Source organism: Schistocerca piceifrons, chromosome 5, assembly GCF_021461385.2.
Source record: "Schistocerca piceifrons isolate TAMUIC-IGC-003096 chromosome 5, iqSchPice1.1, whole genome shotgun sequence".
NCBI classification, from domain to species: Eukaryota; Metazoa; Arthropoda; class Insecta; order Orthoptera; family Acrididae; genus Schistocerca; species Schistocerca piceifrons.
Window position 1 is genome coordinate 163,347,135 of NC_060142.1, and position 23,936 is coordinate 163,371,070.

The following is a 23,936-nucleotide window of genomic DNA, read 5'->3' on the forward strand; positions in this document are numbered from 1 at the left end:
GAATCAAACAGAAAATATTTATGGCATAACTTCACTGAAAGAAGGGATTGACTGAGGCATCAAGGAATCATGAATTTGGTGGTGGAGGGAAGTTTGTGGGTAAAAATTGTAAAAGGTGACAAAGGCTTCAATACGTAATCAGGTTCAAATGGATGTATATTGCAGTATTTACACAGAGATGAAGAGGTTTGCACAGCATAGAAAATGTGGACAGCTACTGTCAAACTAGTTTTTGGACTGAAGACTATAACAACAACTTATTAATTATTATTTCGTTTTAAGACAAGAGAGAGACAAATAGCTAATAGGTCTTCAAAATCATAATAATGAAATCTTATGACAACCTCTTCCAATACAATTCAGAGACAGCTGTCTCATGGAATCCAGGGACCAACAACAGCTTATCTTACCACTACACTGGAGGTGGTGCAGTGATGGTGGTAGTGGCGATACCAGCCTGCAGTAGCATGGAACTGCACTAATAAAATAATTACATTGTGTTTTGTAATGTAGTTTGCAACAAATACATAAAATGTGTAGTTTTTACACAAAATTCGAAACTCACGGTGCTTCTCTGAAAGTTACAAATGATTAACAAGCCAAAGAAAAATAAATTGTTGCATTTTCAGCAGAATTATTTTAACATGCTAACCAAAGCAGAGATGACAGATCTTTCAGAATGGTCACCATGCAAAGTGTGGGTGTGAAGGGGTTCCACTTAATATTGACAAAAAATGTGAGCTTCACTTTAGAATGGCACCCCCCCTCCCCCCAGTGCTCGGCATTTCCCCTGCAGCCTTTGCTCAAAACCCCCACCACATCCACTCTCTCCATGCGTGCCCTGCTGATTTGCTGATTGAGCATCTACCAGCCAAAGTATTTTGTGTGGACTCTAGTTACAGGTGTGCTGTTCGAATGCAGGTGTGCACTACTTTGGCTGTAGTGTCCCGACTTATGTCCACTGTGTGTAGGAGGTGTAGTAACTGGTGGGTTATTACAGTAATGCGGCAGGCTGTTACGGGTTCTGTGCAGATAACATTGAACAAAACTTATGACGGAGGGCAACTTTGAATAGTCTTCTTCCAACGCTAGCAAATTTTACCCATCATCTAGAGAAATGTAGTCTTATATTTGAAATTCTTTCCTGCATTCCAGTGAGAATAATACTGTACCATATTTAATTTGTTAGGGTCAACTGGTTCAGTTAAAAACACACTCTAAAGTAAAACAACAAATGCTTACATGAGATTTGGACTTTTTCTTACCGACAGCAGCAACTCACAATTCTGTAAATGGAAAGCTGTTCTACAACATGTTCTTCAGTTTCCATTACTAATATGGTTTCATCTTATGACAACTGATATGTGAATCTACTTTTTTATGCAATACCCATCCCATTCCTTCACAGCAGGTGCCTTTCATTTTCTGTCCTCCAATATCTGTCATCTTCCTTTATATTTATTTATTTGTCATACCTCCTGTTGATACACAAATTGAGCAGATAGTCCTGCAGGAGAGTTTGTCATGTTCCACAAAAGGCAAGGAATGGACAAACTCTTGGACCAGAGGCCTTGGTGCAGTCTGCAGGCAGTGATGCTGGTCGGCAAGTTAACACAAGGTGACACACTGAAACTCGACAGCTGCTCAGCAATGATTTGAGTAAAGCTTGAAGAAGTAATTCAGGCCAGACTGTACACAACAGATTCAGTGAGCAGCCACTAACTAGAACAGTATCTGATTTTGGTCGATTTTTATTTAGTATTTGTACTCTGAGCTACTTATAACTGCATTATGATTGCTCATTTCATTGAATTAACCTCTGTTTTTGCTGGTGAAATAAGTAGTGACTGTTTTGCACTACAACTTTGGCAATGAGATTTCAATCAACCATAAACATGTAACATGGATGCTTGCTGGTAAAGGTGCTGGAAAAGTAGCAACAGCTGTAGCAGTACACAAGATCACACTTCAGTAGCAGTATTTGGATATTTTGCAGAACCATTTGATAGCACTGGCATACCCAATTTTTTCATCGTTTACTGAAGGCATGGATGAATGAAATACTTATTTATAGTGAGCAAAAAATCACCTTCCATCATTAAAGGTACATGATCCTGTTAATCAGCATTTGCTTTTTTCCTCTTGGTCAGTTCCCTGTCTGGGCCATTTACTGGAAAATTACCATTTACTCAGATTTGTGAGGTGTTTTCAGAGTATTACAGCTACAAAACACATTTAATGCAAGGCTGTTAGACTGATACCTGTCAAAAAGGTCTCTATCAGTATTATACAGAGAAGATTGCTGATTCAAAAGATTTGGGTCGAAATTTTCACTTTGTGCTAAGTAATATGCACTGTGAACAATGCTGTGCCAACTCTTTCACTCATCAAAACAGTCCACAGGCTTTCAAATGAGCTGCAAAATTTGTTGCTCATACTGAAATATTCTGCCATTGTTTCTGCAGAATCACCAATGACTGCACCATGGCATACAGCATTTCGCAGCCAGAAATCAGACGGCATTCATCTCATGGCCCATAGGCGGTAGCACCACCGCCACTTAACAGCACAGGCGCGACCACCCGTAAACCGCTTCTGCAGTAACCCCGGCAATGTCAGCCAGTGTACAAATGCAAAACAGCAATCTACAGACTATGAGCTAATCAAGACATGCCATGTCACCGCGGGATCACCAGTGGCCGGAGTACTCCTGCATGTACAGACTAGTTAACATTGCACTCCCTGCCACGGACAGTAGTACAAAGACAGGCTGTAGTCTTGCAAAACGTTTGGACTCACTCCTTGTAATTGCAGACTTACTACACACACTTGAAGTGACAGTGCTGTATGATTGTGATAGGGACTCAGTGTGTAATTTCATCTGACTGTGTTTGTATTCACACTATGTGTGAAGTTCAATTGAGAGATTAAACTTGTTTTTCCACTCATGCCTCCAGTCTTCATTGTTCTGCGCTTTCTGGATCCAACAAATTAGTGGTGATAGAGACTGGTTGTTCGTTTCGATTTCGGTTTTGGTTTTGTTGGTTTCTACCTTGCTTCTGGTCAGGTGTCTCATAACCTCCGATGAAGGGGTCAACGCGCATTTCTTTTCTTCTCTTGTTTTGTGCAAACGGCATTGGGGACATCCATTTGTTCCTTTGCATTTGTCTTCCTTGTTTCTTCTCTCCTTCTCGCCATGTCAGCTCCCCAAACTGAGGAACCTGTGTCACTCAAAGAGCTTTTCAAGTATCAATCAATGCAATACTCTCAGCAGATGGTGAAGTTGACACTGCTGTTGGATGACTGGCAGTTACTGCAACAAGCCTTGCATCAGCACCTCATCCAGGGTGACAACAGCAGTAGCCAACACTGATTGGCCTCGCCTTTCTGCAAGTTTGACGATGCCATGGAAGAATGGGATGAATAGAAACGACAGCTGTTTCAACACTTTGTGGCCTACATTTCACAGGATGTTCAGTGCTCTTATTTCTTTTCTTGGGTTGGAGTTGACATTTTGCACATCTGCATTAAGCTGTTTCTCCTTACTCAGCCGGAATCAGTTCCTTTCTCTGACATCGATCACGCTCTTGATAAGTATTTTAACTCTCAGGTGTTGCTTGCTGCTGCTCATTATAAGTTTTTTCACACAAAATGCCAACCTTCTCAGTCATGGGTAACTGAGTTATGTGGTATGACCCGCACATGCAAATTTGTCTGACCTTGTAGTAAGTCACATGCTGACGCTACTTTGCAGGACACTATTGTTCAAAATGTTACCAATTCCGGCATCATGCGGAGGTTTTCAAGCTCTCATATCCTTCCCTTGAGGATGTCATTCCTATAAATGAGGCACAAGAATTATTTAACACTTAACACCACTGAGTTGGAGATGTCTCCCCCCCACCCCCTGCCCACTTTATGGTTGCCCCCCTTGACACTCATCAGTCCCCTCCACACAGGTCGTCTGAGTCTACCGGTTACTGTAGACAACCCACATCATGTCTGCAACAGCTCCACCCCACTGGCAAGTAGCAATCCTGCCCTCAGTGTTATATTTTTCATGATAGGGATGCTGTCATTTTTGCTGAGTCAAATGTTTGTTTTGCAAGAAGGTTGGCCACATTCAAGAAGTTTGCTGCAAAAAATTGTACAGCCAGTCTGTCCCTCTGTCCACTTTCTGCTCGGAGGCAATGGATGTTAATCTGGTTGACTGCAATGATACTGTGCTCCTGTACCAGTCAGTTTCTGACGAGACGCCTCAGTTGAAATCTGGTATAGTGTTTCCACTGCATGAGGGTCGGCTCCACTTGTCAGTCCTCCCCAGCAGCCCTCCTTGTTTATACAGGAACCAAATAAGCTGTGTATTCAGTTGCGCATCCGGAACCAGGTTGTACAATTCCAGCTGGATACTGAGGTTAGGTGACTTTGATTAATAGAGGCACGTTCAAGAAGCTCGGTTCTCCATGGCTTGATGCTCCAACACAGGCCTTCATGCATACATGAGATTGCATCACCATCCTGGGCACCTGTTCTTTGCTAATGCCATACTGTTCTACCACTAAGACAGTTCCAGTCATGGTGCTCCACCCCTATGACAGTCCTAAAATTTATGGCCTTAATGCCTTTGACATTTTTGGTCTTCAGATCTCAGATAATGTGGAGATAATTAACTCTTATGACAGCATCACGAAGCTCTGTGACAAATTCCACCAGCTTTTTGAGGACTCTCTGGGTGGGGCTAAATGTTTTTTCACTCACATTTCCTCGAAGGATGCGGTCCAGCTAAGGTTCACCAAAGCTCGGGAAGTTCCTCAAGCTATTCTGGACACTGTTGCAGCGGAATTGCATCGTATGCAGGACCTGGGTGTTCTTCCACACATTTCTGCTAGTCAATGGGCATCCTCCCTCATCACTGTCACGAAACCCAACAGCCGCCTTCACCTGTGTGCTGATTTTAAATCCACTGTTAATGCAATGTGTCATAGAGTCCTACCCTCTTCCTTGCCCCAAGCAGTGAATGGACAAATTGCAAGGGGGCATGTTCTTTTCCAAGATCGATCTCTGGAATGCTTAATTGCAACAATGAGAAAACGTCTTTCCTCATTGTCACCATTCACATCGGCCTGCTCCAATACCAGTGTCTCCCTTTCGGCAGTGCTTCTGCCCTCACCATCTTCCAACGATTTCTGAAATAACTGACATCGAAAGTACCCTCTTGCGCCAATTATGTGGATGACATTGTCATTACTAGCAGGACTCCAGAGGAGCATCTTAGGAACCTGGAGTGCCTATTCTAGGCCCTTCCTGATCCTGGTTTCAGGTGCAATTGGGAGAAATGAGAGTTTTTCTGTACTCAAATCAAATATATCAGTCACATCATTGCCTCAGAGGGTGTTTGTTTGACCTTCTGACAAACTCATGGAGGCTATTCAGGAGCTCCCTTCCTGACAAATCTCTCTGAGCTTAAGGCTGTTTTCGACAAGATCTCATATCATTTCCACTGCATACATAATGCCACTCGGATCACAGCAGCCTTGCATGCCCTCTGGTGGAAAAATTTTTCTTTCATCTGGTCTTTTGAGCAGGAGAACGCTTTCCACACTTTAAAAACAGTTTTGCTTAGCGACAGGGTTCTTGTTCACTTTGATCCAGGTAAACCAGTGGTGCTTGCGGTGGATGCCTCCTCTTACTTACGGCATATGGGCTGTGCTCTCCCACAAAGCCAGCACAATGGACTGCCCAATTGTGTTTGCATCAAAACTGCTTAACATAACTCAAGTCAACTACAGTCAGCTGGTGGAGGAGGTGGCCTTGGCAATCATCTACTGCATTTCCAAATTTCATCAGTGTTATGGACAGAAATTGTCTGCTGACAGATCACAAGCCCCTTACAAGTTTGTTCCACAGTGCCTGTACCCATATGGATGGTGAAAAAAACTTCAAAGTTGGGCACTTATCCCGGCGAACTATAATTACGACATTCTCTATCGCCCCACTGCCCACAACGTCAATGAGGGTACCGTGTCCCATCTCCCCTACATCCAAATACGGAATGTGATTCTTCGGAGGAAGCGTGTTTTCACCTTGACCACATTGAGGAAACCACAGTGGCTTTGTTCTCAATTGACAACCGTCAACTGGCCGCAGCCACGGGACAAGATGCTACTCTCTGGCTCCTCTGCCGGTTTATCCAGTCTGGCTGGCCGGAGACTGAGGTGGCCATTCCTACTGTTCATTTTCCCAGCATGATGCATTTTCTGTCCAACAGGGGGTTGTCCTTTTACACACACCAAATGAGCAGATCAATGTGCTATCACGGCATTTCTATAGCAGCACATGTTGAGCTTGCTTCACAAGGGTCACTAGGGTATCATCTGTACAAAGCAGTTGACCAGGCAGCACTGTACATAGTTTGGTAAGGACAAAGACATTGAACGCATGATCATGAGTTGCAGGAATTGTGCTGAGAACTTGACTGTTCCTCTTGATCAGTTTTTCGACTGGCCCCTGGCAATGAATTCACATAAATTTTTGCTGGACCATTTGGGGGTTCGTGGTGGCTTAACATAGTGGATGTCTTTTCCAAATTTCCTTTTGTTGCCCCTCTGAGTTCCACCACGTCAGGCAGCACAATCCGGGCCTTGGTGACTATTTTCTGCCAAGAAGGGTTGCCTACCCCCTTGTATTGGATAACAGCTCACAATTCACCTCCACTGAATTTGCATCCTTTTGCAAGGCTAACGGCATCACTCACATCCACTCAGCACCATTTTCACCACAGTCCAATAAGGAAGCAGAAAGGTTCGTGCAAACATTCTCGGCCCAAAAGTACGGCCGTCTCACTCCAAGGAAACTGCTCTGCTCCTGTTCCTCTCCTAACAACATACCAAGCGTCAAGAAGATAAGTCTCCTGCTGAACTTCTCCACTGCAGACCCCACCAAATTGCACCGCATCTCATTCACCCTCCACGCTCCCATGACCCCCCTCCCCCTCCCTAAATTCAGGACCAATGACAAGGTGTACTTTCGGGTTTTTCACAGGGGTCATTCACGGGCATCTGGGATTGTCATCCACTCTGTAGGTAGCACTACATATGTCACTGAGGATGGAACGGGGCACCATCAGCACAGGCATCAAAATCAGCTTGCCCCACACTACTCCTGACTTCTTCATTACAGAGCAGGCACCATATCTCCTAGGGGTTCCCAAAAAAGAATGTCATCCCACTGACCCGGCACTCCCTGCAGGTCTTCAGAGTTGGGTCCATCGTTGTCCCCATCACCGCTTTGGGGGTATGCACCATCTCCATTTTGGGCTCCACTCCTGCCATTGCTGCCAGTGGTACCACAGCCAGTCCAGTCACCAGATCTGCCTTCAAATCCCCTGCCTCCTTCACTGCAGCCTTCATCCTCACGCTTGTCTCCAGAGACGCCTATGGACCTGGACTACCCTCTGTCACAGCGGAAGCCCCCTCAGTTGGATCGGCAACTGGCAAATGCCGCTTGCAGGCTTGCAGGGCTTCCTCAGAGTTCCCTGGAGAGTTGGCTTGCAGAATCCACACCTGGCCTGCCTGCATCACCCTGCCTCCACCCAGACCTTCCCCTCGTTGCCATCGTCTATGAACACTACACCACCATGGTGCAGCATTTTGGGTTGGAAGTAATGCAGTATCATCAATGACCGCAGCATGGTGGACAGCATTTCGGATCATGTTTGAACTTCAACTGAGAGATTAAACTTGTTTTTCTACACATGCTTACAGTCTTTGTTGTTACGCACTTCCTGGATACAACAGTTTCCAAGGTGGAATGTCAGCTTGAAGCTATTAATGGCAGTTTCCGCTTTGATAGAAGATTTAAGGAAACTAAGCAATCAGTTAACTCAGTGCCTATGTCTCACGGGCCAGCCAACCAGCAGTGTAAATTGAGGTCCTCCCTACACAACTGACTCAGCAAGTATCAATACATCAGGCTCGATACAGCTACACTTCTTCATCTTGCTCCTTGGTAGATTTTGACCAAAGGGATACTTTACAGCAAATACCATCAAAACGTAAACCTTTCTGTACCAGAGGTTTTCTGCAAACACTCTTCATATTATTGTTTCCAGCTACGGACAACATATTTTTCATGTGGTGAGAAAAGCCGCATTCGCTCAGCATGCAGTCTTCACCCCTTTTGTTGCTTTAATTGGTCCATATCACCTGATACAATTAACACCATTTCCAAGCAGTGTAATCTTGGAACAGCAATCTACACCAATTGTCTTGCATGGCCAGTCTCCTAATAAGTTCTTAGAATGATGTGATACACTTATATGTGCCTCCAAATGTATGCCCCATAGTGTTTCCATTGTTCCATAGTGATTAGTGGGGAGATACATGAATAACGGTGATGGCATACTGGCATGTTTACTGGCAACTTGCTCATAATGATGTTGCACACCTGATGTGCTCCAGCTAGCAGTGTGCATCTCAGCAAGCAGCTCACTTCCTGACCTCGCCGAATGGAACTGTCAAAACAATTGTAAATTCACTTGGTCGGAACCTCCATGAATGCAATGTGGGCTGTCAAAGTGAATTTCTATACATGTACAAGATGTCATCCATTATAGCACAGGCCCAATTTCTATGTTGGTGCAAGTTGATGCTACTGAAGAACTGTGATGAAAATGACTGTCCATTTATGTCATTGAAATTTGCCTGATTTTCTGAACACCAAGACATTCAGCATCTATTAACAAATATGTCTCACCCTTAGCCAAACAATAAATCCAACACAATAGTTTAGACTTTTATGGCCCAAATGAACGGGACTATTGTGTCCATTAATCTGATTCTGTACTAACTCTGTTTCTAAGCAAGAGACAATTAACACTCATTGCTGCCTGCAGCTTGGCCAAAAGTATCCAGATGTCCAAACAAGGACACTGCTCAGCACCTTGAAGCCACCAATGTGCGAACACCAGTGATATCACAACCAATTCACCACCTGCATCTGGGCATGGACTTCTGGACAACAGAGAGGTTGGATTGTAACATGGTCGTAACTGCCATCTGCTTCATGTCTGCTGTGCAGCGAGCTACGTTAATTTAAGTATTAACTGTATTTTTCTTACTTGTCACTTCTTCTTCCGCGTGTTTTTGCTTTTAGGAAGCTTTAATTGTCGAGTGCTAGTAATGGTGTTCCATAGATTTCATGTTTGTTTTGAATACAGTCAGAGAGAGTCCCTTTAGTCAGCCATAGTGCCAGTAGTGCTAGTGTTTGTTTTCAATACAGTCCAGAGACAGGTAGCGCTATTTTCATTGTTTTCTACAAGAAGTGTCTAGCAACCGCAGTTTAGTCAACAAACAGCCGCCTTTAGTGAATTAGCAGTCTAGTTAAAAGTTGATTAACTCTCTACAATAAATTGATTTCTTAGGATAGATAGGATGTGTGACTGCTGTGTACGGACGCAGGAGGAGCTGGCCACTGTTTGCGAACTGCTGAATGTGTTGATGGCCGTGGTCAGCCGTATTCAGGCTGCTGCCTCAGAGTGTAGCGGCAGTGGGGAGTCTGGTGCGTCGCATGGTACACCCCAAGTGTTACATGCTTCACCCACTGTCCCTGCTGTCGAGACATCTTTGCGGGTACCGGGCACGGTTGGGCCACCCTCTCCCCAAGGGGAGTGGCGGGTTCAGAGGTGTTCGCGGCGCACGAGGCGGAGGGTCAATGTGGAGGCTGGCCGTGTGGCATTGCCTGCTCTGCCTGTGAGTGGACATGTGGCCGCTCCTTCAGCAGGGTCCGAGCAGGCACACGGGAGGAGGGGTTTATTAGTTATTAGGAGCTCCAACGTTAGGCAGGTGATGGAGCCCCTTAGGGAAATAGCGGAAAGGTCGGGGAAGAAGGCCAGTGTTCACTCTGTCTGCTTGCTGGGGGGTCTCATCCAAGATGTGGAGGAGGCCCTGACGGCAGCGATAGAGAGCACTGGGTGCACCCGACTGCAAATTGTTGCTCATGTCGGCACCAATGACTTCTGTCGTCTGGGTTCAGAGGTCATCCTCAGTTCGTACAGGCGGAGTGGAATCTGAGCTAACTATTTGTAGTATCGTTCCCAGAACCGATCGCGGTCCTCTGGTTTGGAGCCGAGTAGAAGGCGTAAACCAGAGGCTCAGACGATTCTGCGGAGATCTGGGGTGCAAATTTCTCGACCTCCACTATCGGGTGGAGAAATGTAGGGTCCCCCTGAATAGGTCTGGCGTGCACTACACGCCGGAAGCGGCTACAAGGGTAGCGGAGTACGTGTGGAATGCACATGTGGGTTTTTTAAGTTAGAGAATTCCCTCTCTAGGCCCGACAAGACGCCTCCTGAGACGCGACAAGGTAGGAGTAGGCAAAATGCAACAGGGAACAACAATATTAATGTGCTCATAGTAAACTGCAGGAGCATCTATAGAAAGGTACCAGAACTGCTCTCATTAATAAACGGTCGCAATGCCCATATAGTACTAGGGACAGAAAGTTGGCTGAAACCAGACGTAAACACTAATGAAATTCTAAACTCAGATTGGAATGTATACCGCAGAGATAGACTTGACAATGAAGGGGGAGGCATGTTTATAGCGATAAGAAGTGCAATAGTATCGAAGGAAACTGAGGGAGATTCGAAATGTGAAATAATTTGGGTGAAGGTAACGGTTAAAGCAGGCTCAGACACGGTAATTGGATGTCTCTATAGGCCCCCTGGCTCAGCAGCTGTTGTGGCTGGAAATAATAATTTGGAAAATATTTCGAGTAGATTTCCCCACCATGTTATAGTTCTGGGTGGAGATTTTAATTTGTCGGATATAGACTGGGAGACTCAAACGTTCATAATGGGTGGCAGGGACAAAGAATCCAGTGAAAGTTTTTTAAGTGCATTATCTGAAAACTACCTTTAACAGTTAAACAGAGAACCGACTCGTGGCGATAACATATTAGACCTTCTGGTGACAAACAGACCCGAACTATTTGAAACAGTTAATGCAGAACAGGGAATCAGCTATCATAAAGCGGTTACTGCATCGATGATTTCAGCCATAAATAGAAATATTAAAAAAGGTAGGAAGATTTTTCTGTTTAGCAAAAGTGACAAAAGGCAGATTACAGAGTGCCTGATGGCTCAAGTACAGATAGTGTTGAGGATCAGTGGACAAAGTTCAAAACCATCGTACAATATGCGTTAGATGAGTATGTGCCAAGCAAGATCGTAAGAGATGGAAAAGAGCCACTGTGGTACAACAACCGAGTTAGAAAACTGCTGCGGAAGCAAAGGGAACTTCACAGCAAACATAAGCATAGCCAAAGCCTTGCAGACTTACGCGAAGCGAAATGTAGTGTGAGGAGGGCTATGCGAGAGGCGTTCAATGAATTCGAAAGTAAAGTTCTATGTACTGACTTGGCAGAAAATCCTAAGAAATTTTGGTCTTACGTCAAAGCGGTAGGTGGATCAAAACAAAATGTCCAGACACTCTGTGACTAAAATGGTATGGAAACAGAGGAAGACAGACTTAAGGCCAAAATACTAAATGTCTTTTTCCAAAACTGTTTCACAGACGAAGACTGCACTGTAGTTCCTTCTCTAGATTGTCGCACAGATGACAAAATGGTAGATATCAAAACAGACGACAGAGGGATAGAGAAACAATTAAAATCGCTCAAAAGAGGAAAGGCCGCTGGACCTGATGGGATACCAGTTCGATTTTACACAGAGTACGCAAAGGAACTTGCCCCCCTTCTTGCAGCGGTGTACCGTAGGTCTCTAGAAGAGCGTAGCGTTCCAAAGGATTGGTAAAGGGCACAGGTCATCCCCGTTTTCAAGAAGGGACATTGAACAGATGTGCAGAACTATAGACCTATATCTCTAACGTCGATCAGTTGTAGAATTTTGGAACACGTATTATGTTCGAGTATAATGACTTTTCTGCAGACTAGAAATCTACTCTGTAGGAATCAGCATGGTTTTCGAAAAAGACGGTCGTGTGAAACCCAGCTCGCTCTATTCGTCCACGAGACTCAGAGGGCCACACACACAGGTTCCCAGGTAGATGCCGTGTTTCTTGACTTCCGCAAGGCGTTCGATACAGTTCCCCACAGTCGTTTAATGAACAAGGTAAGAGCATATGGACTATCAGATCAATTGTGTGATTGGATTGAAGAGTTCCTAGATAACAGAACGCAGCATGTCATTCTCAATGGAGAGGAGTCTTCTGGAGTAAGAGTGATTTCAGGTGTGCCCCAGGGGAGTGTCATAGGACTGTTGCTATTCACGATATACATAAATGACCTTGTGGATGACATCGGAAGTTCACTGAGGCTTTTTGCAGATGATGCTGTGGTGTATCGAGAGGTTGTAACAATGGAAAATTGTACTGAAATGCAGGAGGATCTGCAGCGAATTGACGCATGGTGCAGGGAATGGCAATTGAATCTCAATGTAGACAAGTGTAATGTGCTGCGAATACATAGAAAGATAGAGCCCTTATCATTTAGCTACAAAATAGCAGGTCAGCAACTGGAAGCAGTTAATTCCATAAATTATCTGGGAGTACGCATTAGGAGTGATTTAAAATGGAATGATCATATAAAGTTGATCATTGGTAAACCAGATGCCAGACTGAGATTCATTGGAAGAATCCTAAGGAAACACAATCCGAAAACAAAGGAAGTAGGTTACAGTATGCTTGTTCGCCCACTGCTTGAATACTGCTCGGCAGTGTGGGATCCGTACCAGATAGGGTTGATAGAAGAGATAGAGAAGATCCAACGGAGAGCAGCGTGCTTCGTTACAGGATCATTTAGTAATCGCAAAAACGTTACGGAGATGATAGATAAACTCCAGTGGAAGACTCTGCAGCGTGCTCGGTACAGGCTTTTGTTAAAGTTTCAAGAACATACCTCCACCGAAGAGTCAAGCAGTATATTGCTCCCTCCTACGTATATCTCGCGAAGAGACCATGAGGATAAAATCAGAGAGATTAGAGCCCACACAGAAGCATACCGACAATCCTTCTTTCCACGAACAATACGAGACTGGAATAGAAGGGAGAACCGATAGAGGTACCTAAGGTATCCTCCACCACACTCCGTCAGGTGGCTTGCGGAGTATGGATGTACATGTACATGAGAGGGGGTGACAGGTGTACCTTCTAACAACCCAGGAATGTGTTCATAAATGTCACTAACACCAGCTGTAGTCATGGGAGTTGAGAGGAATCCTGGTGTAACAGTCTGTACCAGACCAGCAGCTTCAGTCATGCCCACTGCTGTGGTTACCATGCCAGAAGGTCTCTGACTCACTTCAGCATGCATGTAGCTGATGCCATAAGTAGATGAAATGCTTTCACCCACTTTATTCCCAAAGAACCAACCACCATGTTTCAAACATAGGGTGGAGGATTGCTGTATCAACTTCCGTATCAAGCAGTGAGCTAACCAAGAGAGTTTGCCCCCTTGCACAGGAGATATGAGCATACCGAACTACAGACCTGAGACCAATGAGGTGCAGTTCATAGTCAGAGAGGCCAGATGGATTTCAGTTTTAAGAAGGTGCTGATTAAAGTAATTTGAGTAATATTTAATGACATGATTCAAATCAGATATTATTCAACACTCAGTGAATGGACAGGGACTAGAGACATATCTAGTTTTGATTGCCTTGTGTTTATTATTTTTACTCCAACCTAGCAGTGTCTAGACTCAGCACATTTCACTGTGGAGCTAACAGTATTGTTTTTTGAATTTGTTACACAAATAAATGTTTTATATCACAACATTTCTTCCTCCTCCTTTGATATAAATTGCTGTTTCTATGGTTTTCTTTCCGTTGCTTTGGTTTTGTTCCTCTTCCCCACTGTTTTCTTTCTCCTTCATCTCGGTTGATCTTCATCATATCTACGTTTCTGTTTCTGTCTTTCTCACTCCCTCATCTGACAATGGAAAATCCAGGATGGAATGCAACAATATTATGAAAAGGAAAGTTGTCACTCACCATATAGTGGGGATGCTGAGGCACAACACAAAGACTGTCACAGATAAAGCTTTTGACCAGTAAGGCCTTCATCAAAAATAGTTCACACACACACACACACACACACACACACACACACACACACACACACACATATACAGAGAGAGAGAGAGAGAGAGAGAGAGAGAGAAACCAAATCACACAAATGACTGCAGTCTCACGCAACTGAGGCCACACTGCGAGCAGCAGCACCATTGCATGATGGGAGTGGCAACTGGGTGGGGGTAAGAAGGATGCTGGGGTAGGGAGGGGGAGGGATACAAGTGCATGATGGGAGTGGTGACTGGGTGGGGGTAAGAAGGAGGCTGGGGCATGGAGGGGAAAGAATAGAAGAGTACAAAAGTACCTTTGTTAGTCATTGTCCTCACCCGTCCAGCCCCTCCCCTGTTCCCATTCCAGCACTACACAGTCCTCATTGCACCATTGCACCCAGTCTCTTACTTCTCTCGTTTTCTGCTACCTCCCCATCGCTCCCCTGCCCTCCCCTGCCCTCCATTTAACCTCCCACTGCACATAGCTGTCCTACCCTCCCTCCACCATATCCCTGCGTGCTCCGCAGTAGCACTGCACTGTCCATCACCCTTACTCTATTATCCCTCCCCCTCCCCACCCCAGCCTCCTCCTTATCCCGCCCAGTCGCCAGTCCATCATGCACTGGTGCTGCTGCTCGCTGTGTCAACTCAATTGCCTGAGACTGCAGTCGTGTGTGTGAGTTGCGTTTGCGTGAATATGTATATGTGTGTGTGTGTGTGTGTGTGTGTGTGTGTGTGTGTGTGTGTGGCTGTTGTCTATTTTTGACGAATGCCTTACGGGCTGAAAGCTTTATTTGTGACAGGCTTTTTGTTGTGCCAATCTGTGATTCAGCATCTTTGCTATATGGTGAGTGGCAACTTATTAGTTTCACTCCCTCATCTTGTAGATTCGATTTACTAGGGGTGTATATATGTTCTCTGACTTGCTAAATATATTTTGTGATAATCCATGTGATTCACACAGGAAGGCCTAACAAAAAGTGTGATGACATCAGAACTGGTAACTGTTTATGTGAGAAAGTTACTGTTTGGCAAACTCAACCAATGGAAAGTCCAGGCTGGAATAACAACAATATTATAAAAGGATACACTGATACTCACCACATTGTGTAAATGTTGAGTTGCAAATAGGCACTACAAAAAGACCGCTAAACAAGTACGCTTTCAGCCAAAAAGATTTTCCTCTGAAATAGACAAAACACACACACACACACACACACACACATACATACACACACACACACACATATACATGACCATTTACTCTGGCTGCCAAGAAGCAAGACTTTTAAGTCTGAAAGCTAAAAGTTTAGCAGTCTTTTCATTGTGTCTGTCTGAGACTCAACACCTCCTCTATGTGGTGAGTAGCACTCTATCCTCTTCATATTGTTGTTTGATAATAAATTTAATGTAATAGGCAGTTCAGCTCTAGACACTGTGAAGCAGGCTTCGTATCCCACAATTTAACTCCTTAAATGCGTGAAACTGTACCACAGCCTTTCTTACGTGTGTACTTCACAGAAGTTGAGCTCCTCTGTGCATTTCAGCCTGAACTCATGTGCAGATTAAATCATCACCAAATGCAGAATGTTGACACTTTCCAGTACATAGGTCCCAGGTGATTTAAAAGTTTGTTGTTTGTTATATTGTTTCTTGTACTGCTAGAAACTTATGTTTCTATTACTACAACAAGATCTCAGAATGTTCTGAATTTTCACAAGTCTGAGTAATAGGTGCTGCCAGGTGACAGTAGTGCATCACTCTCCAATGAGACGTAAAAATAACACTTCTACTGTGGCAAGCTTACCTTCTTCTGTAGGATTTAGATTACTAGCTGCCTCTTCCATTCTCTTACTAAGACTCAATTCCTCGAACTGTGCATATGCATCAAATACTTGTGTGAAATCCCTTACAGTTGTTACAGTTTGAATGGCTTCTTCATAAATGTCACGGGCCTGCAATTATGCAAAATTTGTCTTACACATCTTAATCCAAAGATAATGAACAATGTCTAAAATTAAACACCACAAACATTTATAACTTCAAAATCACAGACAGCCAAACACATAACTTTTAATCACTGGTCACTAAAATTTGTAAAACAATTCAAGCGAGTATTGTGTTTGTACTTTTTCCCAACAAAGGAGGGAAAATTAGGATTAACATACTGTCAATTACAAAGCCATTAGAGAAAGAGCATGCAGTAAAAAAGACATGCCCTTTTCAAAGGGACCACCACTTTTGCATTATGTGATTTAGGGAAATCACAGAAAATCTAAATCTGGACGGTTGGATGAGGATGAACTGACACTTTCTCCAATATGAATCCAATGTCTTACAACTGTGCAACCATGCTCACAAGCAGATGTTCCTAGTGGTGGGATCAACTTTTTGAAACAATCTATACACTGATGTAGGTTAAGATCCAAGAAATCACACCCTGCAACCCATTCACACTGGTAGGCCCTCATTTGTGATTAACAATGAAAAAATTTTGGAATTTCATGTGATACTATATAGCTTTAATACTGGTAACAATTTACAGATTGGTTGCTTAGCGTAATGGTTAAGGTACTGACGTTACATGCAAAAGATTGTTGGTTCAAATATTGCCTGGTACAGTCATTTTTTTTTAATTTTAAATCTTTATCAAAATGACTTTGATCATTATTTTTATTCAGTTAATTGGCTTAAAGGAATTTTTTTATTTGCATTCCTTTCTCACATCAGTTTACTCAATGTTTTATCTTCTTCAATTGCTCTTATTTTCTCTTCCTACCATTCTTTTTTCACTTTGAATATTTGTGCATGTAAATCTAATTACTTTTTATTTGTCTATCATAACGTTTAAACATTTGTAAGTGCCAATCTGTAACTAAAAAACCAAAGATTAAATAATCTATTTATACTGACTGTGCAATGGTCTCAAGAATGTATTGTTCATTACAAGATGTACATCTTTTTGGATGATAACTGTCATACAAACATTTAAAACGTACATTCTTACTGCACTATGGGCAAAATAATATGGATGATAATTTAAAACTAGTAGAAGCCAACCTCGGGGAAGATCAGTTTGGATTCCGTAGAAACACTGGAACACGTGAGGCAATACTGACCTTACGACTTATCTTAGAAGAAAGATTAAGGAAAGGCAAACCTACATTTCTAGCATTTGTAGACTTAGAGAAAGCTTTTGACAATGTTGACTGGAATACTCTCTTTCAAATTCTAAAGGTGGCAGGGGTAAAATACAGGGAGCGAAAGGCTATTTACAATTTGTACAGAAACCAGATGGCAGTTATAAGAGTCGAGGGACATGAAAGGGAAGCAGTGGTTGGGAAGGGAGTAAGACAGGGTTGTAGCCTCTCCCCGATGTTGTTCAATCTGTATATTGAGCAAGCAGTAAAGGAAACAAAAGAAAAATTCGGAGTAGGTATTAAAATTCATGGAGAAGAAATAAAAACTTTGAGGTTCGCCGATGACATTGTAATTCTGTCAGAGACAGCAAAGGACTTGGAAGAGCAGTTGAACGGAATGGACAGTGTCTTGAAAGGAGGATATAAGATGAACATCAACAAAAGCAAAACAAGGATAATGGAATGTAGTCTAATTAATTCGGGTGATGCTGAGGGAATTAGATTAGGAAATGAGGCACTTAAAGTAGTAAAGGAGTTTTGCTATTTGGGGAGCAAAATAACTGATGATGGTCGAAGTAGAGAGGATATAAAATGTAGGCTGGCAATGGCAAGGAAAGCGTTTCTGAAGAAGAGAAATTTGTTAACATCCAGTATAGATTTAAGTGTCAGGAAGTCATTTCTGAAAGTATTCGTATGGAGTGTAGCCATGTATGGAAGTGAAACATGGACGATAAATAGTTTGGACAAGAAGAGAATAGAAGCTTTCGAAATGTGGTGCTACAGAAGAATGCTGAAGATTAGATGGGTAGATCACATAACTAATGAGGAAGTATTGAATAGGATTGGGGAGAAGAGAAGTTTGTGGCACAACTTGACCAGAACAAGGGATCGGTTGGTAGGACATGTTCTGAGGCATCAAGGGATCACCAAATTAGTATTGGAGGGCAGCGTGGAGGGTAAAAATCGTAGAGGGAGACCAAGAGATGAATACACTAAGCAGATTCAGAAGGATGTAAGTTGCAGTAGGTACTGGGAGATGAAAAAGCTTGCACAGGATAGAGTAGCATGGAGAGCTGCATCAAACCAGTCTCAGGACTGAAGACCACAACAACAACAATTTAAATGAAACAGGGATAGTAAGTAAAATGAAATTCATGTGAAATGAGAAGTAGAAATGATGTCTGCAATAACATGGATTAAAATGTCAGTTGACAAAATGAAGCAATTAAATCAAAGTATATACATAACAATAATCAAAATTACATGAATAGGGATTCCAAGAGGAAAAAGACTGATAGGAAGAGAAATGAGAGCAATGATGTATTTCATACAATGACTAACATGATGTGACAAATGAATAGAAAAATGTTACATTTAAACCAATTAACTGAATAAAAATAATGATCAAAGTCATTTTGATAAAGATTTAAAAATAAAAAATCTAAGAGCACCTGACAAGATTCGAACTGAGAACCTTCTGCATGTGATGTCAGTACCTCAACCATTATGCTATGCAGTCAGTCTGTGAATTGTTTTAATTTTAACAGTTATACAGCATCACATGAAATTCCAAAATTTTTCATCAATAACTTGCAAATGAAGACCCACCAGGGTGAATGGCTGCAAGATGTGTTTGCTTGGGTCTTAAACTAAATCATCATATAGATTGTTTCAAGAAGTCAATCCCATCACTGGGTACCTCTCCCTGTCACCATGTTTCCAAACTACAGCACAAAAACAGTAAATTACTCAAAATTAAATTCATCGGCTGTTTTTTTTTCCCCAATAATACAGAACCAGCAACATATCTCTGAATATATGTTTACATGTAATGCATTCCCGTCACTCAAAATCCAGACAGCTCACAGTAGAAACACTACATGTCCCAATATTCTTGAGAGCTGGTAACTCATATAAGTTAGCAATATGATATCAAATCACAGTAGTTGCATCCTACAGCAGTAAGTTTCACAAAGTTATCACATTCCTTTATGTACAAAGCAAGGTAGGATAGATAAAAAGGGAAATCTGACACTGATACATGGATAAGCAAAATTTCAAACCATGCAATCAATAATCACACAAAAAATATGATTGGACACACGCTGAAAATATTCATCCTCAGTTTCAAAGATGGAGTTACACAATAGATTTTTAAAACATAATAGTGTCTTTTTTTTCTCTTCTCTCAGCTATGTTCCAAGTGGTTCAACTTTCTTCAAAAACACACATGGGAGAAATAACTGAAGGTGTTAGATTTTGCAACAATACACTATATGCTCAAAAGTATCTGGACACATGGCTGAAAATAACTTACAAGTTCATGGCGACCACCAACGGTAATGCTGGAAGTCAATATGGTGTTGGCCCTCTCTTAGCCTTGATGACAGCTTCCACTCTCACAGGCATATGTTCAATCAGGTGCTCGAAGCTTTCTTGGGGAATGGCAGCCCATTATTCACGAAGTGCTGCACTGAGGAGAGGTATCGATGTCGGCCGATGAGGCCTGGCATGAAGTCGGCATTCCAAAACATACCAAAGGTGTTCTATAGGATTCAGGTCAGGACTCAGTGCAGGCCAGTCCATTAAAGGAATGTTATTGTCATGTAACCCCTCCACCACAGGCAGTGCATTATGAACAGGTGTTCGATCGTGTTGAAAGATGCAATCGCCATCCCCGAATTGCTCTTCAACAGTGGGAAGCAAGAAGGTACTTAAAACATCAATGTACGCCTGTGCTGTGATAGTGCCATGCAAAACAAAAAGGGGTGCAAGTCCCCTCCATGAAAAACAAGACACTAAAAACGCTGGCTGACAACGTTCACCAGGCATTCGCCATACCCACACCGTCACCGAATCACCACATTGTGTATCGTGATTCGTCACTCTACACGTTTCTCCACTGTTCAATCATTCAATGTTTACGCACCTTACACCAAACGAGGTGTCATTTGGCATTTACCAGCAAGATGTGTGACTTATGAGCAGCCGCTCGACCATGAAATCCAAGTTTTTTCATCTCCTGCCTAACAGTCATAGTACTTGCAGTAGATCCTGAATCCCGTGTGGTGGTCTCGATAGATGTCTACCTTTTACACATTGTGACTCTCTTCAACTGTCGGCAGTCTGTGTCAGTCAACAGACGAAGTTGGCCTGTATGCTTTTGTGATGTACACGTCCCTTCTCGTTTCCACTTCGCTATCATATCAGAAACAGTGGATCTAGGGATGTTTAGGAGTGTGGAAATCTCGTGTACAGATGTATGAGACAAGTGACACCCAATCATCTGACCATGCTCAAAGTCTGTAAGTTCCGTGGAGTGCTCCATTCTGTTCTCCCATGATGTCTAATGACTACTGAGGTTGCTGATATGGAGTGGTAGCACAGTGCACCTAACATGAAAAACATATGTTTTTGGGGTTGTCCGGATACTTTTGATCACATAGTGTATATTATTTTAGAATTTTCAATTCCTATAGTTCCAACTTTTTCTTGCATTTTGTTACCTAATATTTAAATTCTTACCCTTTCAAATAGACCACTGCGAACATAGTAATCAGCTAAGGAATTCCATAAATGTCCCAACTGGTCTGTATATCTCCGCAATCCTCCTCGGATAATGGCATCCACATTCAGTGACCTGCAAATTTAAAAGTTAATCACAGAAAGGGATTTGTTTCTTTTCAATCAATGAACTTAAATTTCATCTCACAAAACAAATTGTAAAGAACTCATATTGTTGAGCCAGAAGAGGAGTTTCTACACTCCTGGAAATTGAAATAAGAACACCGTGAATTCATTGTCCCAGGAAGGGGAAACTTTATTGACACATTCCTGGGGTCAGATACATCACATGATCACACTGACAGAACCACAGGCACATAGACACAGGCAACAGAGCATGCACAATGTCGGCACTAGTACAGTGTATATCCACCTTTCGCAGCAATGCAGGCTGCTGTTCTCCCATGGAGACGATCATAGAGATGCTGGGTGTAGTCCTGTGGAACGGCTTGCCATGCCATTTCCACCTGGCGCCTCAGTTGGACCAGCGTTCGTGCTGGACGTGCAGACCGCGTGAGACGACGCTTCATCCAGTCCCAAACATGCTCAATGGTGGACAGATCCGGAGATCTTGCTGGCCAGGGTAGTTGACTTACACCTTCTAGAGCACGTTGGGTGGCACGGGATACATGCGGACGTGCATTGTCCTGTTGGAACAGCAAGTTCCCTTGCCGGTCTAGGAATGGTAGAACGATGGGTTCGATGACGGTTTGGATGTACCGTGCACTATTCAGTGTCCCCTCGACAATCACCAGTGGTGTATGGCCACTGTAGGAGATCGCTCCCCACACCATGATGCCGGGTGTTGGGCCTGTGTGCCTCGGTCGTATGCAGTCCTGATTGTGGCGCTCACCTGCACGGCGCCAAACACGCATACGACCATCATTGGCACCAAGGCAGAAGCGACTCTCATTGCTGAAGACGACATGTCTCCATTCGTCCCTCCATTCACGCCTGTCGCGACACCACTGGAGGCGGGATGCACGATGTTGGGGCGTGAGCGGAAGACGGCCTAACGGTGTGCGGGACCGTAGCCCAGCTTCATGGAGACGGTTGCGAATGGTCCTCGCCGATACCCCAGGAGCAACAGTGTCCCTAATTTGCTGGGAAGTGGCGGTGCGGTCCCCTACGGCACTGCGTAGGATCCTACGGTCTTGGCGTGCATCCGTGCGTCACCGCGGTCCGGTCCCAGGTCGACGGGCACGTGCACCTTCCGCCGACCACTGGCGACAACATCGATGTACTGTGGAGACCTCACGCCCCATGTGTTGAGCAATTCGGCGGTACGTCCACCCAGCCTCCCGCATGCCCACTATACGCCCTCGCTCAAAGTCCGTCAACTGCACATACGGTTCACGTCCACGCTGTCGCGGCATGCTACCAGTGTTAAAGACTGCGATGGAGCTCCGTATGCCACGGCAAACTGGCTGACACTGACGGCAGCGGTGCACAAATGCTGCGCAGCTAGCGCCATTTGACGGCCAACACCGCGGTTCCTGGTGTGTCCGCTGTGCCGTGCGTGTGATCATTGCTTGTACAGCCGTCTCGCAGTGTCCGGAGCAAGTATGGTGGGTCTGACACACCAGTGTCAATGTGTTCTTTTTTCCATTTCCAGGAGTGTATTTACTAATGGATGAAACAGAAGCAACAAAGAATGGCAGAAACTCACAGAAATATGGGAAACAACTGTTTTATCCCCAGCTTACAAACTTTTAAAGATAGTTTACATCATCCTAATAAATTAATGTACAGGTAGGCACAGAAAGTCACACCGAACTCTGGTTTTAAACAGAATTGTTAATCTATTGGAAGTTTTACCTTACTCCAACAGGGAAAGAATTTGTTCAACCAATAATAACAAGAATGCATGGACAGGATGAGTTTCAATTTAACATAGAATCTGAACTAAAGTGTGACTTAGTATCTTTCACATATACAAAGACAACAGAATAAAATCCCGTTGAGGGCAACAAGGAATTTGTAGCATTCAATTGAGTGAGCTATTGAGACAAAAGAGGAACTACTTATGAAGCAATTAGTTATTAAGTAAAAGGATGTAATCATAAGAGAACTTCGTTATTCTTCCCTACTGCTCTTTCTTCTCCAAGAACAATGAATTTGCAGCATAGTTAAAGAATTGTGAAATTTCAGACTTGGAAACTAAGGCTTGAGTTTTTGCTATCTTATTTGAAAACCCAGCCAAGTATTTTCCATTTAGAAGAAATCAACCGTTCAGAAATAATCTACTTCTTCTATGCTATCATCTGCCGTATGATTCTATGACTTATCTCGTGACTGTTTCATGAAAAGGAAAAATTACTGGACAAACTTACACCAATAATCTTCACTATAGGTTACACAACTGTCCATTTTGAAGATGAAGAACAAAATGACAAAAGTCATCCATCAAGTACCTAAAGAATGTGGGCTATACATACAAATAACCTAAATAGTGCCTATGAGCCCAAATGCAAAACATTTATGTTCATTCTAGTAGATGTCCTATTTCTTTAGTTTGTGGATGCATAACTAAAGATGCTAAAGTAATAATTTAAAGTCACAGAACAGTGTTTAGTAAGCACAATAGTGGTAAAAGAATAAAATTAGGAAGACAGTACATAAAACTGGTCTAGTAAATCCTTTATGTAATCAGTTTCTAAAACGGTTTTCAAGTATTTCGCAGCTAAACTTGACGTAAGTACAATGTTGGCATGAAATAAAGGAAAGTGTAACTTTTCTGTAGCAGAGCCACTTTAAAAAAAAAAATTCTTGCAATTTTGAATTAAAATGGTGTTTACTGTATGTAAAATTGACACGAGAAAATAGTGTAACATGATTTACAACAGTGCTGAATATTTAGAATCAGTGTGTTAAAAGATGGTCTTCAATGAAGAAAGACAATTATGGACATCAAGCTAAAAACTATCTAATTTCCTGCAATAAGGTAATTGGATAGATAAAAAATATCTACTCAACAAGTGACAGCAGAACACACACATAAAAGATTGTAATTAGGCAAATTTTTGGAGCTAGTGGCTCCTGCTTCAGGCAGATGGGTTGAAGGGGAAGGAAGAGGGGTGAAGGAAAAGGACTGGAGATGTCTAGGAAAAGGGGTAGACTTCAGGAAAGTCACCCAGAACCGCAGGTCAGGGG

General features: G+C 43.1%; 1 protein-coding gene across 2 annotated transcripts in view; it reads right to left on the reverse strand.

Moving 5' to 3' along the window:
• The window catches only part of LOC124798123 (pre-mRNA-splicing factor syf1 homolog), a 150,759-nt gene that overhangs the window by 63,621 nt on the left and 63,202 nt on the right, over positions 1–23,936 (reverse strand). For both annotated transcript variants that reach the window (XM_047261380.1, XM_047261381.1), the window contains exons 7-8: positions 20,745–20,859; positions 15,887–16,034 (exon numbers count right to left, since the gene is read on the reverse strand). In XM_047261380.1, the coding sequence (XP_047117336.1) occupies positions 15,887–16,034; positions 20,745–20,859 (263 nt within the window). The remainder of the gene's footprint in view (positions 1–15,886; positions 16,035–20,744; positions 20,860–23,936) is intronic.